We start from the raw sequence: 24,675 nt of genomic DNA on the forward strand, positions 1-24,675 counted from the left end.
GCTTTTCACTTTCGCCTATAAATTTGTGATCATAGTGATCATTTGTAGCATAGGCCTATATTTTCAAGGATTCAGTGAGCCTCTATCAATATGCGGGGTATTGCAATTGCTTTCTAATGTGCGCTTGATTTAACTCTCATTTTCTAATTTACAATCATGAATAGGCTACTCCACGTATAGGAAGTGGAGGTACTGACCTCACATTTTACAAGACAAGGTGTTTGTCAATGACTCTCAGAATCCGTTGCGCACCGAATCCTCCACCATCATTGTGCCAGTCTATTCTGCTTACTCTCATCACGTGATAAGTGAAATCTGACTTCTGTTGCGCTGTGCTGCAACTCTGCAGCTCATGCTATATGGAGCAAAGTAGAAGCTTTCGGTTTATAATTGTAGCATACGTTTTTGTTGTTATGTATTAACGATACACGTTATCCCAATGCACCAAAGTTGTCCAACTGAACTAAAAGGTTTTTATTTATGTAAAAAAGCAAAATAACGGTGCTGCAGTGGCCAAGTAATATAGGTGTATGGAAGAACACTGAATACCGCAGCAAGCCTACATCCACCCACTCCATCTTATGTCAAAAAAAGATCTGTTATCAGTCACCTCTGATAACAGATAACTCTAAATTGTAATGTAGAAACATGAATTTTCTGTTAAGCTTCTTTAAAACAATGTGTATTGTGAAAAGCACTATACAGATTTTAATTGAATTATGTACAGAGAGATTGTAAAGAAATACGTTAAAAAACTTGTGGTGAACAGAAAAGTGGAGAGCTGTGAGGGGTGTGCTCAGTGCTGCTCTACAGAACATTGCCTGGATTTGTCAGAATTTGTGCCTAAGATGGGCAATTTGAAAAATGGCAGAATTGTTTTCCTTTTGCAAATTATGGGTCTAACCCTCTGGTGCTCTTCGTATGGTGGTAAAAAAAAATACCATTTTTATTATCATCATTATTATTATTTCAATTAAATGAATGTACTAAATTTTAGTCTAATATTTTTTATTTAATATTTTGTGTTTTTAGGGGATTTTATGGTACCAAATTATATTTATGCAGTAATGCATTTATTCACTTTTTGAGCATAGACTTGAAAATTAAATTTCCAAATTAAACTGACGTCATAATGACGTCACTTGGCAGATTATTGCTGAACTAAAAAAAGTTTTAAAAAGTGAACTTAAAATTTTAGAATTTTACATTTTCTCTTTTTTTTTTTTTCTTCTTTTTTTTTACACTTATTATGAAAAATGCACAAAAAAACTATTTTCAATTTTTATAAAATATAATTTCCTTTACTTTAAAACTGTGAGAAAATCAAGGCCATAAATCTAAACAAGTTGTTTTGCAAATTTGAGCTTGATGTCCCAAAAAATGAGCTTTCAGTAAGATTTTGTTTTTGTTGTTCCACTATGCATTCTGACTTATTTACACTGTTAAAGAGTTGGATTATCATGATAAACATGGCCAAAGTTTCAAAAGTTTCTGTGGCAAAAATACTCTTCCAAATCCTCACGGAAGGGTTTGCGTATGGGCCTGAGTATGGGCCTGAGTGACATAAACGGGGGCGGAATTCCTTGTACAGGCACTTCTCCCGGAAGGGTGCGCACGCACACGTTGACCAGAGAGAGAGCAAGAGCACGCCCATCAACGCGCGTTCGGCTTTACGGAAGTCGTCGGCAGCGCTGCACAGGACACAGGACCAAAGAAGAGTGTTTTTGGTTGTGAGGGAAAGATAACCTTGATAAGCTTCCCAAAGAACCCAGCGTTAAGTGGAGCTGAGAGTTTTGTTCTCACACGTTACATTGATATACTCTCGATATTTGTCATTAAAATAACCATAGAAACGTCTCGGTTACGTATGTAACCCTCGTTCCCTGAAGGAGGGAACGGAGATGTATGTCAGTAGTGACCGACAAATTGGGATATCGCTAGAGAGCCCTATCAGCTTCGAGTGAACTAAAACAAGCCAATGGAATTGGCGTGCAATATTTGCATAATGCGCACCGCCTCCGACAGGTGTATATAAATAGGAAGCAGATGCAATCGCACTCTGTTTTTCGCTGAGGAGACAACTGGTGTCCGCACAACAGCGAGGGTACAGAAACTGTGGCGACGGGACGTACGTCTCCGTTCCCTCCTTCAGGGAACGAGGGTTACATACGTAACCGAGACGTTCCCTTTCAGTCGGTCACGTTCGACGTACGTCAGTAGTGACCGACGAATTGGGATCCCAAATAAAGCGCCACAGTTACGAAACCCCTTCCAGTGCCCAGTGCAAGCTCTAGCCACCCGTTGCACCAATTGGGACGGTGAAGGGGGCGAGCTTACGCCGAGAGAGTCTACTGCTGTTCCGACATACCCACTAAGTAAACTAGACTACACTGGGGAAGCGAACCCGTAGGGGACGCTGCGGAGGCCACTACCTACCCAATGGGGGAGGAGTTTATGTGGGAATGGACTGGCCCGGGGGGCAGTACGCATATGGAGTCCCTGGGATTGCTCCACCTGGGTAGGGGGAGACTCATCTGACAGGTGACAGCAGAGCTGGCTCTGCTAAGGGAAAGACACGGACTCGCCGTAGGGAGTTTTAAACCGTGGACAATTACACATATGGGACCGCTCACGTAGAGGAGTCACGACATATGGAACCCAGCCAACAGACAACGTCAGGGACGGATGTTGGCCTGGCATCAGACACTCCGCAATGTCCGAGCCGAAGGGGGAGGAACTTGACAGGGTTCACCAAGTGGGGAACACGACTGGAGTCAATAGATGCACGTATCCGGCCCAGGGGGCGGGAATGGCATTGGAAGCCGACACTTAGAGCGGGTTCAACGCGTCTACCGGCTAGTGGAAGCGAGTACACGGGAAGATACCGGCTCTACACGTAAGCTATAGAATCTAGCGAACGTGTTAGGTGTCGCCCAGCCCGCAGCTCTACAGATATCTGTCAGCGAGGCGCCATGAGCCAACGCCCAGGAAGAGGCCACTCCTCTGGTGGAGTGGGCTCTCAACCCAAGCAGACAAGGCACGCCTTGGGAATCGTACGCCAAGGCGATGGCATCCACTATCCAGTGGGCCATCCTCTGCTTGGAGACAGCCTTTCCCTTCTGCTGGCCTCCGTAACAGACGAAGAGCTGATCTGAGGTCCTGAAGCTTCGCGTTCTGTCCACGTACACACGCAGAGCGCGGACAGGACAGAGCAAAGCTAGGGCTGGGTCTGCCTCCTCCGAGGGCAGCGCTTGCAGGTTCACTACCTGATCTCAGAAGGGAGTGGTAGGAACCTTGGGCACATATCCGGGCCGGGGTCTCAGGATGACATGAGAGGCACCGGGCCCGAATTCTAGGCACGATTCGTCGACCGAAAATGCGTGCAGATCCCCTACCCTCTTAAGCGAAGCCAGTGCAACCATGAGGACGGTCTAGAGAGACAGTACTTTTAACTCGACTGACTGCAGAGGCTCAAAGGGATGACCCCGGAGAGATGTAAGAACCAGGGTCAGATCCCAAGAGGGTATGGAGGAAGGGCGAGAAGGATTCAGTCTCCTCACCCCCCTCAGGAACCTGACTATCAGATCGTGTTTCCCCAGGGACTTACCCTCAACTGCATGGTGATGTGCAGCGATAGTGGCGACATACACCTTGAGGGTGGAGGGAGACAGCCTTCGCTCCAAGCCCTCTTGCAGGAAGGAAAGCACAGATCTGACCGAGCATGATCGGGGGTCCTCTCAGCGAGAGGAGCACCATTCAACGAACAGGTTCCACTTCAGCGCATAGAGGCTCCTCGTGGAAGGAGCTCTAGCGGAAGTGATGGTGTCTACGACCGCTTGCGGGAGATCACTCAGAACCTCCGCATCCCATCCAGGGACCACACGTGGAGGTTCCACAGGTCGGGACGCGGGTGCCATAGGGTGCCCCATCTCTGAATCAGGAGGTCCTTCCTCAGAGGAATCGGCCAAGGAGGGGCTGTCGTGAGGAGCATCAGGTCCGAAAACCAGGTCCGAGTGGGCCAATACGGAGCCACTAACGAGACCTGCTCCTCGTCCTCCCTGACCTTGCACAGGAGCTGTGCGAGAAGGCTCACTGGGGGAAACGGATATTTGCGCAGACCCGGGGGCTAGCTGTGTGCCAGGGCATCCGTGCCGAGCGTGCCGCCGGTCAGGGAATAGAACCACTGGCAGTAGGCAGTTTCTGGGGAGGCAACAGGTCTACCTGGGCCTCGCCGAAGTGCTGCCAATCAGCTGGACCACCTGGGGATGGAGCCACCACTCGCCCACAAGTGGAGGCTGCCGTGACAACTCGTCGGCTACACGGTTGAGCACACCTGGGACATGAATGGCACGAAGCGACCTCAGATGCTTCTGACTCCATAACGAGATGGCGGGCGAGTTGCGACATGCGACGGGAGCGTAGACCACCTTGATGGTTGATGTACGCAACGGCCGCAGTGCTGTCCGAGCGGACCAGTACGTGCTTGTCTGACAGCAGCTTCTTGAAGCGGCCCAGTGCAAGATGTACTGCTAGCAACTCCAGGCAATTGATATGCAAATGCAGTTGAGGCCCCGTCCACAGACCCGACACTGCATGCCCGTTGTACGTGGCCCCCCATCCGGTGGCAGAAGCATCTGTGGAGACCACAGCGTGCCTGGACACCTGTTCCAGGGGCACAACGAGGGGTCCGACCACCGGATGAGGGTGCGACGGCAGCTCGGTGTCACGGGGACACGGAGCGTACCGCGCTGCCACGCCCATCTCGGGACCCGGCCGCGGAGCCAGTGTTGAAGCAGCCTCATATGGAGCAATCTGAGCGGCGTGACCGCGGCTGCAGATGCCATATGACCCAGGAGCCTCTGAAAAAGTTTCAGTGGGGCCGCTGTCCTGCGCTTGAGCGTACTCAGGCAGGTCAACACCGACTGGACGCGCTCCTCGGTGAGGCGCGCAGTCCGGGCGACCGAGTCTAGCTCGAGACCGAGATAAGAGATCCTCTGCCCGGGGGTGAGTTTGCTCTTGTCCCAGTTGACCCGAAGACCCAACCGGCTGAGGTGAGCTAGAACCATGTCCCTGTGTTCGCACAACTGCTCTCGCGAGCTGGCCAGGTTCAACCAGTCATCGAGATAGTTGAGAATACGAACGCCTTGTTCCTTGAGGGGAACAATGGCCGCCTCCGCAACCTTCGTGAAGACGCGGGGTGACAGGGCCAGCCCGAAGGGTAGGACTTTGTACTGATATGCTCGACCCTCGAACGCAAACCGTAGGAAGGGTCTGAGGCGAGGCAGAATCGAGACATTAAAGTACACATCCTTCAGGTCGATCACTGCAAACCAATCCTGGGGACGGACGCATTCGAAAATGCGCTTCTGCGTGAGCATCTTGAACGGCAACTTGTGAAGGTACCGGCTCAGGATGCGCAGATCCAGGATTGGCCGTAGCCCACCGCCCTTTTTGGTACAATGAAGTAGGGGCTGTAAAACCCCGACTTCATATCGGCTGGAGGGACCGGCTCGATTGCATCCTTCGCCAGGAGGACAGCAATCTCCGCCCGGAGAACAGGTGCATTGTCCAGTGACACCTGAGTGTAGTGGACACCCCTGAAAACCGGGGGACGCCGGGCGAACTGAATCGCATAGCCGAGTCTGACGGTACGAATGAGCCAGCTGGACGGGCTGGGGAGCGCTATCCACGCTTCCAGACACCGAACCAGCGGGACCAAAGGCACCACCGGGGGTGGGGCAGCGAGGCAGAGTACGGGGACCCGACTCGGACGGCATGGAAGCGGCCCGGAGTGTGGTCAGACTCTGCGAGGCAGCAGTGCGTATGGGAGACGGCGCACGAGGCGCGGCCTGCACCATCACACTGCCACCTGCTGGCGATGTGAGGGGGGGCTGCGCGTGACAAGGCAGGACCTCGCACGCTGACAGCCGCCAGCAGAGTACGGGGACCCGACTCGGACGGCATGGAAGCGGCCCGGAGTGTGGTCAGACTCTGCGAGGTAGCAGTGTGAATGGGAGACGGCACATGGGGTGCGGCCTGAGCCACCACACTGGAACCTGGATGGTGAAGTGAGAGAGGGCTGAGAGCGGCAAGGCGCGGCCTTGCACACTACCAGCCACACCCTCTTGGGACCTGGAGGATCAGATAACAGTTCTATTCGTGGGTACCGCTGGACTCCGGAGAGCCAGCGGCGGAACAGACCAGAATTCTCCACCCGGCCCTCCTCCGGGGAAAGAACTGTTTACTTCAGCTTCAGTTCGCCATATCCCCAGGACCGCCTCCCGCTAACCAACTGGGTTGGTTGCGGGGGGAGCGGGCTGGGTTTTAGGCCAGCTTGTGAGATGAGTGCGTCGAGAAAGTGTACTTTGACAACGACACATCCCAGCAAGACTAGCCAGGGGTGTTTCCGGACCACCACAGTGGACATTGTCTGGCCAGGGGCCTGCGCTATGACCTGGATCATGCGTAGCTCAACCCTGACTCAGAACTACCCACATGCAATGAGTGCTTTGGCGTACCACGGGCTTGCCAGGGGCCAAGACCCATGCAGGGCAGAGGTGGTGTGCCCGTAGCACTGCCACCCCACCCTAAAGGGTAGTGAGAGAGAAAAAACTTGTAATGCAGATTATGGCCTCCTTGGCGTACCATATTTGATACCAAAGAGGCTACAAACTGCCAAGTTTTTCCATGCACGTCCGGGCTAAAGACAAGGGCCGGGCAAAGCGAGTACGCGTCGCACAACGCCCCCAGGGGCCCGGGAAAGCATGGTTGTCAAGTCTGAATCTGATTCAGCATGAGCACATCACAACTGTGGGACGCTCAGCATCATCTTCATGTTCAGAGCCTAACAATACTCTCTCCAATGTAGCAGTCGACATCTGATCCTCTGCTGGAGCCCAGACTAAGACGCTAGGTCCCTCATGAGAAGGACCAGCAATCCAAGCAGAAGCTACCAGCCATGCTGGACAGTGAACGTGGCTGTCCAACTGGACGACACACGGCGCACTGGGCGCCGACGTGGCCATGTTGTACTAAACATGAACCACCCACAGACATAGTCACAGCATGTTTGTGATGCACTAGAGGAGTGGGGGGCCCACGGAGAATGACTCGGCGGGTATTGCCCCACTGTGATCCTCTGGTCACCCAGGCTTATTAACCAAAGTAGTATTTTTCTGATTCAGAAAAATAAACTAGATCGGGGAATAAGTGAGGGGACTCCACCTCATTAAAGGCGCTCGAGTCTCGACCGTGCATCTAGAGCGCCAGACAACGCGCAGGGTTGCCATGGCAACGCGCGCTGTCAGCCGGCAGCTCGACGGCACACGGCACGCTGAAGGCTCAAGCCCTTACGAGAAAGGCGAGACAAACAACGCGCCGACGTGGGCATATTCTCATAAGAGAATATGAACCACCCACAAACACAGTCTCAGCAAGCTAAGCAGACATGAGAGAAAGTGATTGTGGCCGTCAATGAGGATAGGAAACGACCGCCTCCAGAAACGCACAGACAGAATGACGTCTTGAAAAAGACGCAGTGTCTGTCTGTGAAGCTCTTTTAGAAGGGGAAGAGTCCGCTCTCTCGTGCTGAAGCACACAGGGAGTGACGCGATGTGTTCGGGTACACCACTCCCCGAACACACCGGGAGGAACCGGCCCAAATCGCAACATACAACTGCGTTTTATATGGGAATTCAGTTGCTGTTAAAACAGCAGTTGAGAGCTTAGCTCAGGCTCCCCGGGAAGCTCGCGACCTCGCTGTTGTGCCTTAACGCCAACACAAACAGACGCTGAATCTGCAAGGCTGTTTAGTTTCACTCTTGTGAAGTCTGAAGCTGGACACCAACTGTTGGCTCCTCAGCGAAAAACAGAGTGCGATTGCATCTGCTTCCTATTTATATACACCTGTCGGAGGCGGTGCGCATTATGCAAATATCGCACGCCAATTCCATTGGCTTGTTTTAGTTCACTCAAAGCTGATAGGGCTCTCTAGCGATATCCCAATTCGTCGGTCACTACTGACGTACGTCGAACGTGACCGACTGAAAGGGAACTGATAGTTACAATAACTTTTTTATTGGTTAAAGTGAATGGAGAATATCTTGTGTTTTTCCATGGCTGTTTGAGCCCTCAGGATCGGCGCTTAAGGTTTCATAAACAAGGCCCAGTTCTATGCTGGATTTACAGGTCGTTTGAAACTGAAAGATAGAGTGGTCACAGTAATAATGATCCCGGTCATGAGTCGGAACCTCAGAAAACCTCTGTTTTGTTGGCAATAGGCGTCTAAGTGCATATAATGTAAACAATACGAACATAGTGAATTTATAAATTCATTATTCATCATTCACTATACGCTTTATTCATTATAGTGATTCAAAAGTTATCCATGGATAATGCGATGGCGTATTGCGCGTGTTTAAATTTAGCTTACCTTCGCTATTGGCTTGCAGCCGATCTCTACACAAAAGCTACGCGTGCTTGTGACAGCTCGTCACTATCTCCACTCACAACGACACGCCTCCAGGCACTCGGCTGTTTCCGGAAAGACTCGGTACAGCGTATGTATCTTTTATAAATATGATAAAACTAAAGACTTTTCAGCGATATGAAGGATGATATACTACTCTATAGGTACTTAAGATTAACATGAGATTGGCAGAAACTGTGCGTGATACGCCCCCTTTAAAATTTGTCAGTCAGAGAGTTATATATTTACATTTTATATTTGTGAGACAGTTGTGATTTTGTAAAATGTTTTTTGATTTTGTTTGGTCAGCGGCTGTCCTACAGTGCAGAGGAACCGTTAGCGGATGCTGCCAAGCTTTACTGGCATTTCTTTCGGACGGAGCAGTCGGGTACAGCAGGCATCATCATCACACTCTTCCTGTATGGCGTCCACTGCATCCTCTCCTTCACTTTTCTTTATGTTTACTTCCTCAGGTACAGTACCTTAAAAGCAATCAAACAAACATAAAATAATAAGTTGTTCTGGAGTTGTCCCAGTGGATCGACTTTAAGTAAAGAATGTCTGTTTCATTTGCATATCGTGTTGCTTAACTGTGAGCACTCACTTTTGAAGCAACCTTGGTTCTGAACTTTTTTCCCAATCATTTCCTCCAAAGGCATTTCAGAAAATTGTCCAATAGTGAAATCAAAATATAAACTTTGAATTAAACCAACTGGCTGTGTAAACACAACTAGCTCAGAATCTCACTGCAGGATTTTATTCTTTGTAGTACTGGAAATTAAACGCTAACTAAATGAAATGATTTCTAGATACATTTTGGTCTAGGAATATAACTTTCTCTGGAAGTGTAATCCTGGATGAGCCCCAAATTATATTACATTAATCTACAGCCAGAGATAACATAAACAGGCAATGACACATACATTGATAATGCAAAATAGGTGGTTTAATAATAAGCAAAGTTAAGTGGGAGAGACAGAAACGCCTGATAACACGAGTGCAAGAAGATCCTGTTCTCTGAACAGGGCATTCATTTTATAGGGGAACTCACCTGACCTTGACGAGGCGTTCTTCATTTGCCATTTTTAATTGTACAAGAGGGAGAGAGAAAACACAAGGCTGCTTGCAGTGAAGCCAAGCAACTGAGCAGATTGATATATTATCATATACACCACACATTTACATTTAACAGAAAGCACAGAAAGCAACAAACGTCTTATGAAAGTAATCGACTTGACATTTATTGATCTAGTTAACAGCATCTTTTCGTGTTTGTATTTAGTACAGGGAAATGCTGATGTTGAGAGAAAAGATGTGAAGATGAAAAAGATGGAAGAAGGATGAGACTGTAAACTTAAGGATGATCCAAGGCACTCGAATCATGTAGAGAAACTATTTTTAAAAAGCCTTTATTTCATCTTGGCTAAATCTTAAAAACAGGTGACACGTACAGACTGCACACCTACGCGTTGCGGCTGGTTTTGCCTTCGTCAGGGTATTTTTTTTTTTTGTTTAAGGATGAGACTGTGTTTTTGTGTTTTGGCTGAAGCTTTTTTTCTTGTCTTTTTTTTTTTTTTTTCACCTCCAAGCAATAAATGATTTATATCTCCGGAAACTAAATTTCACAATAAGAACCAAATTGCATTTTTTTTCTTTGCCGTTGTTCTTTGCTGACAATTTGAAAGTTTGTGTGTGACCTTCCTGGTGGAAGTGTCAAAAGTGTCACAACACTGCAGTCCACACTATTCAGAGTCTGAGATTATGGCAGTGTATTTTTGGACAGGGAACCCCTTAGGGACATCCAGCCAATGAAGTCCTGTCCACCAGCACATAAGCATCATAAACAGGCCCTATCAAGAGCTTTCTGCTCATTACCATCTTCTGACAGCCAAGTGTTGATGTAATGCAATTTGATTTAATACTCTCGTGAAATTAAAGAATGAATAATCAGAGAAATGACATGAAGATGAGCTCAAATCACCTTCACAGGGTTTGTTAATATGCATGACAGACGCAATGAACATTGGGGTTTCCGATTATATTGCCAGGCACCAAATTTGTTCGTGTTTTAGCTTTACTGCCTTCTTGAAATGTCCATTTTTTTTTTTTTTTTAAATAATGTCCACTAAGGGTCATGCATAATAAAACCAGAAACAAGCATTAAGAAAATGAATAGGCTCAATTTTGAGTTCTTTTGGTTTTTCATTGTTCGAATTGCTGCTACTGGGCAAGAGAATGATGCACAAAATCATATTAACAAAAATGGAAAACCTTTGAACCTTGAAATACACATGTAAGATATAGATAGGGCATCGACTGTTCATGGATCACTTTTCATGTTTGAATATTTAGGTCTGTAATCACACACTGTAGCTTTAAGGTCTGGAAATAAAACAAAGGACCCAAAACTGTAACAACCTGATTTTCCACTAATCAGTGTAGAAAGGTCTTAGAGAAAGAGCTTTCATCTTGTGTCTCAATGGCTGGGCTTATATCCCACACTGGATGGACGACGTTAAGTGTCAGCCGGGATCTCTAGGATGGCAGGGTTGGCGCATGTAACGTGGGCTAAAGCTGAAGAGTGGCTGTGCTGTGTGAATGTAGGCCAGCAGTCTGATTGTGAGTAGGCTTGCGCGTTTTTATGGGTTATCTGCTTCTATTCACTGTGTGGAGAGAAGCACTGACACAGTGCCTGACCTATTTCTAAAATAACGCCTGAGGCTACACGTATAGATAGAATGAACTGTTATCCGTTTTTAATTACATTTTAGCAAGCCCTGATTCACTCCTTGCAAAGCCGGAAAGAGGCATGTTTTGCATCTTATCATTCTATTTGTTGAAAAATATATAAACACAATCAGACATTTGATGTGGGACCATTGGTGAAAATAAAATAAGAGGAGAATAGTGGCACAACTGAAGTGTCTGTTTTAAAGCACTGAACAGTGAATAAACGGTTCTCCTGCTCATCTGGTTGGTTGAGAGGCTTTCAAGTTGACAATATCATTGGTTGAGAGGCAGACTGATGCGAGAATGTGCTAGTTCTCTCTGGATCTTTGTATAATTGCTGATCCCTAAATTTCTTTGTGCTGAAATTTTGACAGGAATGTTATTATGGATTGTTTCAAATGGTTAATGATGGGATTTGTCAATCCTGCTCCTACCTTCCTGCAGAGTTTAGTATCTAAAATATAAACACCAAATCCTTATTTTCTTGGTTGGTGCTTTAAAGGTAGATCTTCAGGAGCAGGACTGAGCACCACTCTTTTATGGGGTGTCTTGGTTTCCCATTTATAGCTTAATTTAACCTTTGAACGGTTCTTTGAACTGTTAGCTAGATTAAACGACTGGATGTAGCCTACATTTTCAGGACATCAATGGTCTGCTTGTACATCTGACATTAAGATTTATTCGAGTGTCTTAATGTATCATTGAAAGGTTCACATGAAATGTATTTTAACATTCCAATGCCATTAAGGTCACATTGACTAGGCACAATCACCCTTATACAGATTCTATGAATTGTGTCTTTGGATGTCCCTCCTTTTGGATTGTTGTTGCCTTTTGATTCAGTCCTGTTGCAGTCCCAGGTCCAGACTCACATTTTGAGCAGGTGGCTAAGAGCAGGGCTGCAAGCTATGTCCAGACAGCACATCTAGAAATATTTGATGAATAGCAATGGACATTTTTCACTTTAATTTGCCTGGAGTCCAGATTTGGACCTAGAGTGGCAATGGAGTGTCAGAGGGAGGTTCAGGGCAGCCTTCCAGAAGCAGAAAGACTACGAAGAGTGCAGAAAATGCCATTATCCTTAGAGTTTGGTTGAGGCTGTCAAACTGACCTTTTTTCTACAAGCCAATGAATATGCTTTTAGAGCAAGGGTGTCCAATCCTGCTCCTGGAGGGCCACTGTCCTGTAGAGTTTAGCTCCAACCCCAATTAAACACACCTGAACCAGATAATCAAGGTCTGACTAGGCATACTAGAAAATTCCAGGTAGGTGTGTTGAGGCAAGTTGGAGCTAAACTCTATCGGACAATGGCCCTCCAGGACCGAGTTTGGACACCCCTGTTATTATAGAGTTTATAGAAGACTCTTTCAGGGAGCGACAAAGTTGGAGGCATATCTGGTTCTGGAACTGATAAGAAGGATCCATGACCATGGGCCTCCTATCACCATCCCAGAAACACAGTGTTAGCAAAACCTTCCACAGCAATCAGATATTCTTGCAAGTATATTATTTCTATTTTTCAACTTGTCTTAGGCATCTTAAGCCAATTATTGTTTTGCATCTTTATTTCAAATACTGAAAGCATCATCACTGGTCCTACTCTGTCTACAATAAAACTCTGGCATAATTTAAAAAGGAAATACGATTGGATGCATATTAGTTCACATATGTTTATTAAGTATGTAACAGAATATGTGTACTCTGGCAATTATTCATTTTGATCATGCATGAATGGGTTATCTTTATATATTCATGCATGCTTAGGTCATATGTAAATGCCATAGCAAAGCAGTCATCACACTCTTCTTTCCCATGACAGAATAATGGATCAATATATTCCACAAAATATTTCAGTTATATTTCTCATTATATTTAGAGATTTTTATCTCTACTGCTTTTCATCTTTTATACTTTGCATGGTAAATGTTTCTGGAGAGCTCATTACCCTTTGAACAAGAAGAATCTCTTTTCCACGGCAGAGGGTCAAGGCATTTTGAAGAGAAGCCAAGCTGTGTGTTTTCACGGCTGTTGATTCATGCGCTGAGTATTGGAGATGTCTGAGGAGGCTTAATATCAATAACCACACTGTAGTGGTCATATGACTCAAGACTTTGTCACCAGACAGAGATTCAGATACATCTATGTGCTCAGCTTCTTTAAAAAAAAAAAACGTTAGGATCAATGTATGATCTGAAGAGACAACCTTCCCACAAAAACACAAGCAAACAAGCCTCCTACACTACTTGTAGAATCTAGCATACTCCCCAAGTCACTCATGGAACCACCTCTGTGATAAGTGAGAGAGAAGGCTTTATTTTGATATGTTTTAGAGTTTTTAGAGGTCCAAGACTTTTTCCTGAGTAGAATGTAGGGGAGAACAAAATACCAGAATTAGTTAACAAATGTGTCAAACCTTTTCAGTTATGCGAACCTCCTACCGTAGACTAGAGGCACTTCTGTTCTGCTGGTTGACATTGACAGGTCAGGCCTGCTTCTCTGCCGAGCTGAAGCTCATCAGAATTTCACTGTGTTGGAAAGGTCAGATGAGCTGTTCGTCAGACGTTAACAGCCTTGACAGCAAAATGACCAGGATGTGACAAGGTGGCATAAAACCCGTTTGAACTCTGAACTTCTCTCCTGCAACTTTACAACAAACCAAGAAATAGTTTGTTGATCATGACTTAATCATTTACATGCTCCCATGTCATTCCAACCCCCTAATAGTTGCTATATTCCAACAGTGTTATGTGAGGAACAGATCGGAAATTAAGTTGATATCCACTGGGGGCTCTCAAATATCATTCGCACTTGTGCTCAATTAAAAAACGGCAGGATTTACGTCAACAACAGTGAATGCCATTGGTTCTTTTATGTCTCATGACAGATTAGGATTCAATACAAGGTGAATGTCATGATGACAGGTTTTTCTACAACAAAATCAATTTATGCATTTCAATAGCAACAACAATAGCAAACAATAGCAACATCAATAGCAAAATCTGCCATTTTTAAGTTGAGCGTTAACTTTTTTTTCCTTTTTTTTCCCTTTTTTCAGACTTCACAGTGATGGGAGACTGTTAGATATCTATCAACGGCTCCACAGCACTGAGGGAGCGTTCTTTGTTCCACATGATATGGAGGTCTCCAACCAGGAGCTCAATTACATTGTAAAGAAGGCAGAGCAATGGAGGGGCTTCAATGGAGAGAGACGCAAGGTGAGTCTGAGGAAGTTCTGTTTATAGTGGTAACAACCAGCACTGAACACTGGGCCAATGATAGGCTTCAAAGAGAATATCTTCTTGCATGAAGGCGATCCAGCTGCCATGGGCTGCATTGCCACACAACACTTGACTGTTGCAAAGCTCTACTCAAGTCTTAGGCGCTTAATTGGATTAATGGCTGTTTTAAAGAAGATGGGCAAAATGGTAGTTGATACTAATCCATCAGATTGCCTCTGCAAAAGATTTCTGTCTGTCTGATGGCTTGTAGATGCCCGCTAGCATTTATGAGTAAGAAATCCTTTGTGATGGTTTTCAGAAATGGACTGTCATGTTGAACTGCTCACTGAGCTTTCTAATATGCATTATAATTAACATAAAATGGAATCAAAGGATATAACATTATTATTTCAAATCATTCTGTTTTCTTTAGTTACATTTATGAATGCCAAAAATTTGTCACAGAGGTTTTTAGCTAGTCTAATTAGTTGGGGCTAATTATCCAAAAAGGAATTCGGCTTGATTAATCCACGGAAATCAATTTCCAGCAATATTTCATTAAGAAAAAAGACCGCTCAATCAACAGAGGGACGCATGAGGAGACACACACACACACACACACACACACACACACACACACACACACACACACACACATACACACTGGGTTCACAACTTGGGTGGCAACTCCTCTTTTAGTGCTCTTGATGAAGAAATGTTATTGGCTGTCAAGCAAGTCATTAAAAAGGCATTCTGTAATTCCTAGCTCAAATCGTAGACCTTTGCCAATCACGTTATTTTTGCTGCCCTTTGCAATGACCCTGTTTATGTTTTAGATTCCTAAAGTACTGCTACAGCTGTGGCAATATTAGTAATGAAGGTGCTACTAATTGGATGCAGTTGTTTAGATGCAATTAAGAAAACAGCATCGTTTAGCCAACACACTTGCAGAATCTTTTTCAACTAGAGCGGTCTCCATTCTAGAACTGCAGTCATAACCTCCTCTCTCATATTGGCCCTAATTTGCCGTTATTGAACTGATAAAATGCTAACACATTAAACACATTTGCCAGCATGATGAAAATTTAGGGTTATTGCATTTCACAATTTTTACATTATTCAGGCTGACGATTTTTCATTTAAATAAGACGGGCTAGGCCATTATTTCATAATTATTGTGGCAATTTCTCTATGCAAAAAAGGGTCACTTTCCCAACTCAGCAAAGACATATCCCTATTAAACTAATTTGCCTACTTGCAAATTTTTGTCATTTTTCCCTCATTAACTATTTATCAACATAGTAGAAAAAAAATATATGTTGGAGGGGAGGGAGCAGCCAGACAGAGCTGAAACTAATATTTTGCAACTCTAATGATTTTTTGCATCCTTAATTAGATAGAATATGCTTGATATGATTAGGTCAGGATGTAGTAGTTTTCATTAAAAATAGATTTCAGAAACTGTATTCCAAATGTTCCCTCACAATTAAATAATGAATCCGGCACATTCCTTATTATGGACCCAATTAATATCGCAGAAAGAGGCGTGATTTTAATAACAAGAGGCCACAAGGCCTTCATTAGCAGAGAATGGGGGTGGAGAGAGCGTAGAAAACATTTACAGGTACAGATAAAGTTTTAGCAGCTAGTTTGAATGCCTGTGGCCAATACATGTGCTGATCATTACGAATGAATATTACAATGTTGCAAAGATTGACGTACTTTGTCTTGGCCTCAACTCAGGGCTTCCAAAAGCCCTGGGGGAAATAATATTTACTAAATACATCATTAAAATAAATATCATTTATTATCATAGAAAGATCTGTTTATTTTATATAATGCGAGTATTTGGTAGTATTTCAAATGTCAGCACTGTCTTGCAGTGTGTCACGCTGTACTTTATCTAAAATTATTTTTCTAATGCTTCTACAATTATTATACATGCAGATTTTATGAGCTCATATTAATTAAGATACTACATAAAATATTATGTACTTTTAAAAATGTATTTTTCAGACCACAGATCATGGAAGTGGACTGCAAAAAAAAATAAAAAAATAGTCACAATCCACCTTATTTTTAACGTAAGAGTGGGCATGTTATATTTATTTATTTTTTTACTTTTTTACTTGAATGTGCCAAGGCTTCCAGTGTCATTTGTTTCCAGTTATTTTATTTTCATAAAATAACAAATTTATTATCAGAATCATAAACATACTGGTTTTTAGCGCAAATAGTTTTACTGTGTACTGCACTTTGTTATTCTTCTAGTTATTTCCCCTTAGTGACCAATGAAAGTCATTGAATGTCTCGCACATTCAAATAAAATAGCTTGCTTCTGCATTGCAAAAAAAGGTGGATAGAAATACTTTTTTTTTTCTTTTCTTTTTTTTTACGCCGAATCCCTGACCTAAAATAAACATGCATATACATTTTAACCTAAAATCTGTGTCCATGTAATCTGTCATCTAACCGTTGGGTATAAGATTATTAAAGCTAATAATTTGCTCATTTTAAGTAACTTGATTCCTACTTGATATGAAGCACATTCTTCTTTATAAAATAAAGGAACTATTCTGACAGTAAAACAGTCATGGGTAATTCATCATTAATGTAAGTTTCTTCTTCCGAGCTACAACTACAACAATAAAACATTCCACAATAAATAATTCTGCAAGTGGCTTGGTTTTATCATGATCAAATTCTCTACGTTTCATGGGGCGGTCATAAAAACTAATCTGATTTTTTACTCTTTAATTAACTTCATATTATGGTTTATTTTCTTCCAGGCCATGTGATCACCATTATTACATTATTAACACATTGTCGTACTAGCATTCAGTGGCAACTGAATAAAAATAAGCATTTGCATTTCACAAACACACATAGTATGGTTGGCTACATTGTAGATTGTGGGTCTTTTTAGCATGAAACTATACATTTCTTTGACGGTGATTACAACCGCGTAGACTTTATGTTCTAACTGCACTCCTATAGTGTGTATATCTAGCAAAGGGGCCTAAAGTCAAAGTGTGCAGATAATGAGCTCATTAATTATGTATAGGCACTGCTGCAGATGGACCTCATTAATTGCGTGCCGTCACCTTCTTGATTACTGTACCTGGAAGGGAGGTGCTAATGTCTGCCGTGCTTAAGCAGGTAACGCAAACTGTTTTGTCACCGGCTGTGTGACAGTGACAGAGGAGTCCGGCGTCGCTGTAATCTTCACCGTAATTCACCAGAACGTTACGCTAATGGCTGCTGATAGCCCTGGAGATGTTTTCGCTACTGAATCGCATCGAGATTTGCGCTCTGTCGTGCTATTTGTCTCCACATGTCTCAGTAATGTCTTTCCACGGGCTGAATTTAGGGAACACCCAAGGTGCTTTGCAAAACAACTGACAGGGGGCCCAACCTGTCGCAGGAAAGGGAACACACGCATTGAAGATCTAATGACGAGCAGACTGCCGCTCTCTTCCTGTGCACCCCCCACCACTCATCTCTCTGTCTCTCCGTCTGTAATTATTAAGACGGAGTTACGTGGGACCTTTTCATGCTGTTGCTTTAGTCCAACTCTTTGACAGCAAATTCATCAAAGAACTCGCTCCAAACTTCAAGTTGCCTTTGTTCACATGATGAAATATTGTCAACTATATGTTATATTTAAAAGTCAGAAAACCCTGATAATATTGTATTCATTCTTTTGGCATCCGCTTTTCTTCAAAGTACGGAGTGTTCGGTATATACCTTTAATTAGTGAAATAACCTGTCAAAAACATCTTCAGGTCAAATTTCTTTCCAAATGCAAATGAAAGTATAACAAATTATATGTTTCTTTAAAAAATGAGACCTAATTTTAGGGCCCCTTTTTTATTTTATTTTATTTATTTATTTATTTGATATCTATTATTTTCATTACAATTAAACAAAGCATTTAAAAATAAATCAATAAATAAATAAACCCTACTGTAATTAATAAATCAATACTTTTATTCAGCAAGGATCTGAATATCATTACATTGATAAAAATGAACTTTCCATTCATCAAAAATATTAAGCAGCTGCTTTCAACACTGGTAATAAGAATTATTTAAGCACCACATCAGCATATTAGAATGATTTCTGAAGGTTCATGTGACACTGAAGACTAGAGTAATGACTGCTGAAAATTCAGCTTTGACATCACTGATATAAATTTCATTTTAAAATATATTAAAATAGATCAAATTTATTTTATATTGTAATAATATTTCACAATATTACTGCTTCTACTGTAATTTTATAATCATATAAACATATAAATGCATAAATGCTTGGTAAGCATAAGAGACTTCTTTCAAAACAAGTATAAAAGTAATGACCCCAAACTTTGGAATAGTAGTATATATTGCAGTATTAAAATAAAAAAGAAAATTCTATTTTTTAAAGGTTGTCATAACTAGAAAGATGTATATTTTAGTTGTATATTTAGATTTTTTGTGGTTCTATCTTATTTTCATGCTTGTTTTGTCTTATTTTAAATAATTTTAAGTCATCTTGAGGCCTCTTGGAAGTTTGTTGAGGCCACCTAGTGGGCCCCGGCCCCTGGTTGAGAACCACTGCACTAAGGAGAATGTTGAGGATTATTTTGAGTGTCACAGTTCAAAAATTCTTGCGTTTCCTTGAAATCAAGCCCATGTCTTTGGCATTGATAGCTCCATGCTTTGATCATTTAGAGAATTAATCATTTGTTTTAAGATTTTAGTCCCACATACAGATTTTCCCCAGATTCTCAGCTTTAGTTCACACCTACAAAAACTCACCTGCTGACTAGCGGCCCATGACCGCCAAGCTCCGGAGAAGCTGTCAGACAACAATGGGCCTGAAAAAAACCCTGGAAAAACACCCAAAACAGGAACATAAACACAGGAACGAAGGGGGAAGATGCTCAGAATCTGCCCTGATATGGGAAGGGTCACAGGAAGGCACCTGCAGCCCTCCCCCCTCCACTCCGTCGGCCTGTTTGCTTGCATTAGTTCTAAAAGCCGCTTCTTCAATTACAGGAGGCTATTAGTGGACAGTGCACAGAGGCTGCAGGGCCCCGGGCTACAGCGGCACAGAACCGCACAACAGAGCTCAATACGACATGACTGCAGAGGGGACACGCCTGCCATGCAGAAAAGGTCAACGACTTTTGGTGGGCAGCAATGTGTGAAAGTGTTGCAGTCGCACAATGGTTAGAGAAGAGAGAGAGAATCTAGTCTGGATTTGTGAAGACTGTGGAAGCCCTTCAGATTGTTCTTGGCTAATTTATTGCTTTGATGGGTTTATAAAACTCATATCTCAGTCAACGTCTTCAGTTTGGTCACATTTTTATGGTCACGATTAAGTCAGGATTCTGTGATGGATGGGTAATCAGTAAAAACATTATCTTAGAAAGTGAGCAAGAGTTAGTTTGGTCACACGCTCTGAAAACATGGCAGCAGCGTGATTGTTTTTATACAGCGCTTGTTTTCCACATACCAGGCTGGACGTTGGTTTTATCAGAGATGGACGTTTCTTTTAAATTTATCCGAACATATTGCACACGGTCAGCTGTCAAAACAATTGCAGCTGGGAGCTTGAAATTGAGTCCACATGTTTAAACTCATATAGATCCTGTAATCTCTCTCTCTCTGTCTCTTTCTGTCTCTCTGACTCTCTCTCTCTCTCTATCGTTCACTCATAATGTAAAACAGAAGGAACAAATTGGATGGTCAGAAAGTCAGTGAACATTGTTTAAAGATGCAGCACAACAGGGATTTGTGAGAATATCAGATTTTTAATATCATTTTTTTTCCTCTGTGACCAAACAAAATGAAATTGTTTTCAGGCAACAACTTCAACTGACTGTATCTCCCAGCAGAGCCTGAGAACAGAGATTGTGTGTTGTTAAAACACAATAGTCAACTAGAAGTGGGCAAAAATTTATATTTCAAAGTTCTTAAATATTTTATAAATATTCTCACAAATCGAGAATCAATATATTCCATTTGACTAAAATTCATAACAATCTAAGAATAAGTTTTAGCTGAAACCAGTTGATTTGTAAGAACCTTTACCTGTACCGCGTTGTAGGTGACAAGAATTTTCGTGCTGAAACAAGCTGAAACCAGGAATAAAGTGAGACACTGATGTCTTTTACCATGTCTTTTACCATATTGCTTTTGCCACTAAAATAATAAAATCTAAAACCAGCCTGTAGTAAAACCACAGCCTTGAGTGGCTTATTGCTTTAACAAAGTGCTTATGGAGTTTCTTACCACACAAAGTAAAGTTACACGTCAGTGCTTTCTGAAAGGATAAAAATATTTATAAATTAGTTAGGAGAATATTCTGCACACTCTTCATAACTAAGTTTTGGCACATTGGTGGCTAATTTGTATGAATTTGTGCAGCCTCATCTGCGTATGTCCCACTGACAGTTAAGTTTAGGATTGGACCTTCATGCTTATGTTGTTTTTTTCTAATCATAAAAATGCATATAAAATTGCCACCTCACAGAAGAATAGTTGTTTTCTCCTGAGATCGGGTTCTCACTTTTGTTTGTTGATGATCCAATCAGTAAATTGAAACCCAAATGAATCTAACCCAAATGAACTCTGATCGGCCTGTGTTTTTTACTAGTGTCTGTGCTGATGCTCAAGTCACTGTATGAGCAGATTGGTGTATGCAAAACCGGATTAGTACGAGTGTAAATATCCTTGATTCTCTCCCCTCCAAACAAACCTCGAAAAAGTTTAACTTCCAGGCATCAGTGCTTCATGCAAGTCGCCATCTCCTTTCCGGAGATGTTTATGGATTAAATTGGCTTTTTAAGCATTTATAAAAGCAGATTAGTAACAGTGAATTATGCAGATGCATGGGGCAGATTATCCTGAGCTCAGATACTATCTCCTTTTTATCTGTCTCTGCTTGGAGTCTGAAGTTAAATATTCATGCCCGTTTAGTTTATAATTCTCTCTACCAGCCCAGTTTCAGTCAAGCACACGTCACAGTAGATTGGCGTTACATTAGCATGGGTTTACTGAGGTAAATGAGTTGTGCTGTCGAAAGAGCGCTCACTGTCCACTGCTATCAAGCGATAAATAAACAATACAAATGGTCTTGAGATGACTCACTTTGCCCATTCTGATGTTCAGCAGTTGCTTGTCATTTCTTTGGGAGCGGTAGGGCAGATATAGAGTCGTTCCACAGGCACATTTATGCTGCCCTAATTACACAAACAACATTCTCCGCCATGAATGCGTTGATAATGCGCATCTATGTCTGTTCTACGTGCAGGAGATATCTGAGTAATCCAGGAGTCTCTGCTTGAAATGTGTTGCCATTTTCTACATGAAATAAACATGCAGCCAGAGATACCCATTCAGAAAAATTACATGGAGTCAATATCACCTCAGTACTGTATACTATAGAGTGCAACAGTCGGTTTCTGGAAGTAGTCCCATATAGGGGAAGGTTACATTTTATTCTGATGGTCCCCTTTAGATGTTCTGTTGACTATAAAAAAAAACAAAGTAGAATAAGTAGAATAAGTAGAATAAGTAGAATAAGTTGACATGTATTTGCATGGGGGGTGTTTACTGAGGGAACATCCTAACTAAAATTCATAAGTTAGCACATGTTGCAAAAACTAACTATATTAATCACAAACAATAATACCACATTCAAATATTATCTGAAATAGTTATTTTATTATTATTATTATTATTATTAGAATTAGATGTACAGTAACTAGGTTATTATAATTTTAGCTAAATTGAGTGGTATTTCTCTTGACTTTATCTGGAATTATTTATTTATTTATTTATTGTTGCACTGAGCGCTACAATGCATTGTGTAATTGCTTTCTCTCTGAAGAATACATGCATTTCTTGAAATTTGGGACAAGGTGTTTCTCAACTGGTGGGTCAAGACCCAAAAGTGGTCGCAAGACCGTTTAGAATGGAAACAACAAAAAACAACAAACGTACTTCTAAGTGTGTTTCTGATGCGAGACTTTCATTTTGAAAGACGTGCGTGAAAGCTTTTGACACTTGTGTCAGATGCAAGCTGTGTCCCAATTCAGAGGCTGCATCCTTCAAAGGACTCAGACTTCATATGCTGCATCCTTCAAACGCCGCAAAGGTCAGACCGAGTATTGTTTAACTCCCTGAGGTCTGAAAACGCGGCGGCACGTTTTGCAGGATTTTTTTCACATTGCAGCAAAACAGACTTAAAATACTCCGTCATTTCTTGTCATAGAGACATAAGTAATATATCAATTGAAACTATAGAATGTCTTCTTTTATTTGTGTACAAATTGTGCAAAAACACAATGTTGTGCTTTTTGTAAAATAAAGAAAACTAACATGATGCGTGATCTCTCCTCTCCCTCTGAACGAAGTCCAATCTGATAGTTCTCAGAAAATTAACTGTAACTTATGAATACTAATGACAAAAAAATGACACGTCTAAAGAAACGTTGAAATGTCAGGTTTTAAATCGTGCAAGTCAAATCGAAAACAAACATTCTGTGTTTATGTAATCTGTATGAAAAGAGAGCCATGTCAGAAGTCTGTGATTCAGCTCATTATCCACTAATGCGGCCACGCCCACGGAGCCAGCGCTATTCAGATGCAAATTCAGAGGCAATACATGCATTCATCGTCTCAATCGTGTATTTATTGTCTTGAAAAGTGTTTATTTGGATGTTAAAGCAATGGTTAGCGATCTCTAGAAGACATGCCGTTAGTTCCTAGTTCCTTTTCTTCTTTATATGAATTTGTGGCCTAAAGGTGTACAGAGAGCGCCCTCCGGCTGCAAGTATGAATTGAAAACACCATTCCTGAAATGTCCTCTTCTTCTTTAGAATAATTTGTGGCCTAAAGGTGTACAGAGTGTGCCCTCCAGCTGCAAGTATGAATTGAAAACACAGTATCCAGCACTCATAGTGATACAATAAATATTACTTCTCAGTGTAGAAAATTTACATAAATATATAAGAATCCATCAATATTTCTCCAAATGTGCATGCTTTTAAGCTAAAAGCCTATATGAAATGCCATAGAGGTAACACAATTGTTCAGACACTTTGCATCACAGAAAAACATTATATTTTAAAGAATATAATAGAATACCATTATTTTAAATTGTAATAATATTTCACAGTATTGCTGTTTATGATGAGCTGAGACATTATTACAGAGGGTTTTTTTTCACAGCCTACCTGACTGAAAGGCCTCATTAATATGCAAGTCATTTCAGGTCATTATTATGTGATTCTTTTGTCTTCTCAGATGTAAATGGCCCATTATTCATGCAGATTCATGCCTCCACGCATACTGTGTTTCTTGACAAAAAGTGTCTTACAAAAACTAAATCAATATATTGTTTTATATGAAGGAGTAGGCAGCATAATTTTTACATAATTCTGAAGCAAAAACTCTAGTCTACAACCTCCAATACCCAAAAGTCTTGTGAACACAGATTTAATATACTTTTTTTGGCCTTATTTCAGTGACTTAAGTTTTTTGTTTTTTCAATAACCACGCATAAACATTATTCCTTCAAAAATACAAACATGTACATACATGTTCCTCACATATTATTGTAGCCTAGTTTGCGCTGAATACAGTGTAATGACATTTTTGTCATTTATATGTTTATGAACAACTGAAAAAAGCACAAATGTCAGGGCATGCCAAAACTTCTCCAAGCCCCAAATCAGCCTCAGACTCCAGAGGGTTAAATGGGATGGTCTACCCTACAGAGGATTGTTCTTGCAGTTGATGAGTGGCAGTAATGTTTGTACTGGACTTTTTTGAAAGTTAAAGGGGTCATATAATGCCAATTTTACAAGATGTAAAATAAGTCTCTGATGTCCCCAGAGTGTGTTTGTGAAGTTTTAGCTCACAATACCCCACAGATCATTTTTTATAGCATGTTAAATTTGTCACTTTTTGAGGGTGAGCAATAATGCTCTGTTTTGGTGAGTGTCCCTTTAAATGCAAATGAGCTGCTGCTCTCAAAAAGAGGGCGGAGTTTCAAGAGCTCTGTTAGCAGCCTCTGCTCTAATTATCTCACACAGACTCACTGAAAATGTCAGAAACTGTTCAGCCTTTTATGTTCAAACCAATGGACAATGGAGAGACTCAAGAAGAAGGGTCAACATGCAGAATGCAACAGGATGTTTCTGAATGGTTAGTTGCTTAATTTATGTAGCTGATGTGGGATATCTTAAAGTCATTCATTAGCAAC

The 24,675-nt window shown here is 42.2% G+C and overlaps 1 protein-coding gene across 6 annotated transcripts in view; it reads left to right on the forward strand.

Annotated features, from left to right (window-relative positions):
* ofcc1 (orofacial cleft 1 candidate 1) overlaps positions 1–24,675 on the forward strand; it is a 141,285-nt gene that overhangs the window by 94,428 nt on the left and 22,182 nt on the right. For all 6 annotated transcript variants that reach the window (XM_048175062.1, XM_048175057.1, XM_048175059.1 and 3 more), the window contains 2 exons: positions 8,777–8,940; positions 14,253–14,412. In XM_048175062.1, coding sequence (XP_048031019.1) covers positions 8,777–8,940; positions 14,253–14,412 — 324 coding nt within the window. The remainder of the gene's footprint in view (positions 1–8,776; positions 8,941–14,252; positions 14,413–24,675) is intronic.

This window comes from Megalobrama amblycephala, linkage group LG22, assembly GCF_018812025.1.
Source record: "Megalobrama amblycephala isolate DHTTF-2021 linkage group LG22, ASM1881202v1, whole genome shotgun sequence".
Lineage (NCBI taxonomy): Eukaryota > Metazoa > Chordata > Actinopteri > Cypriniformes > Xenocyprididae > Megalobrama > Megalobrama amblycephala.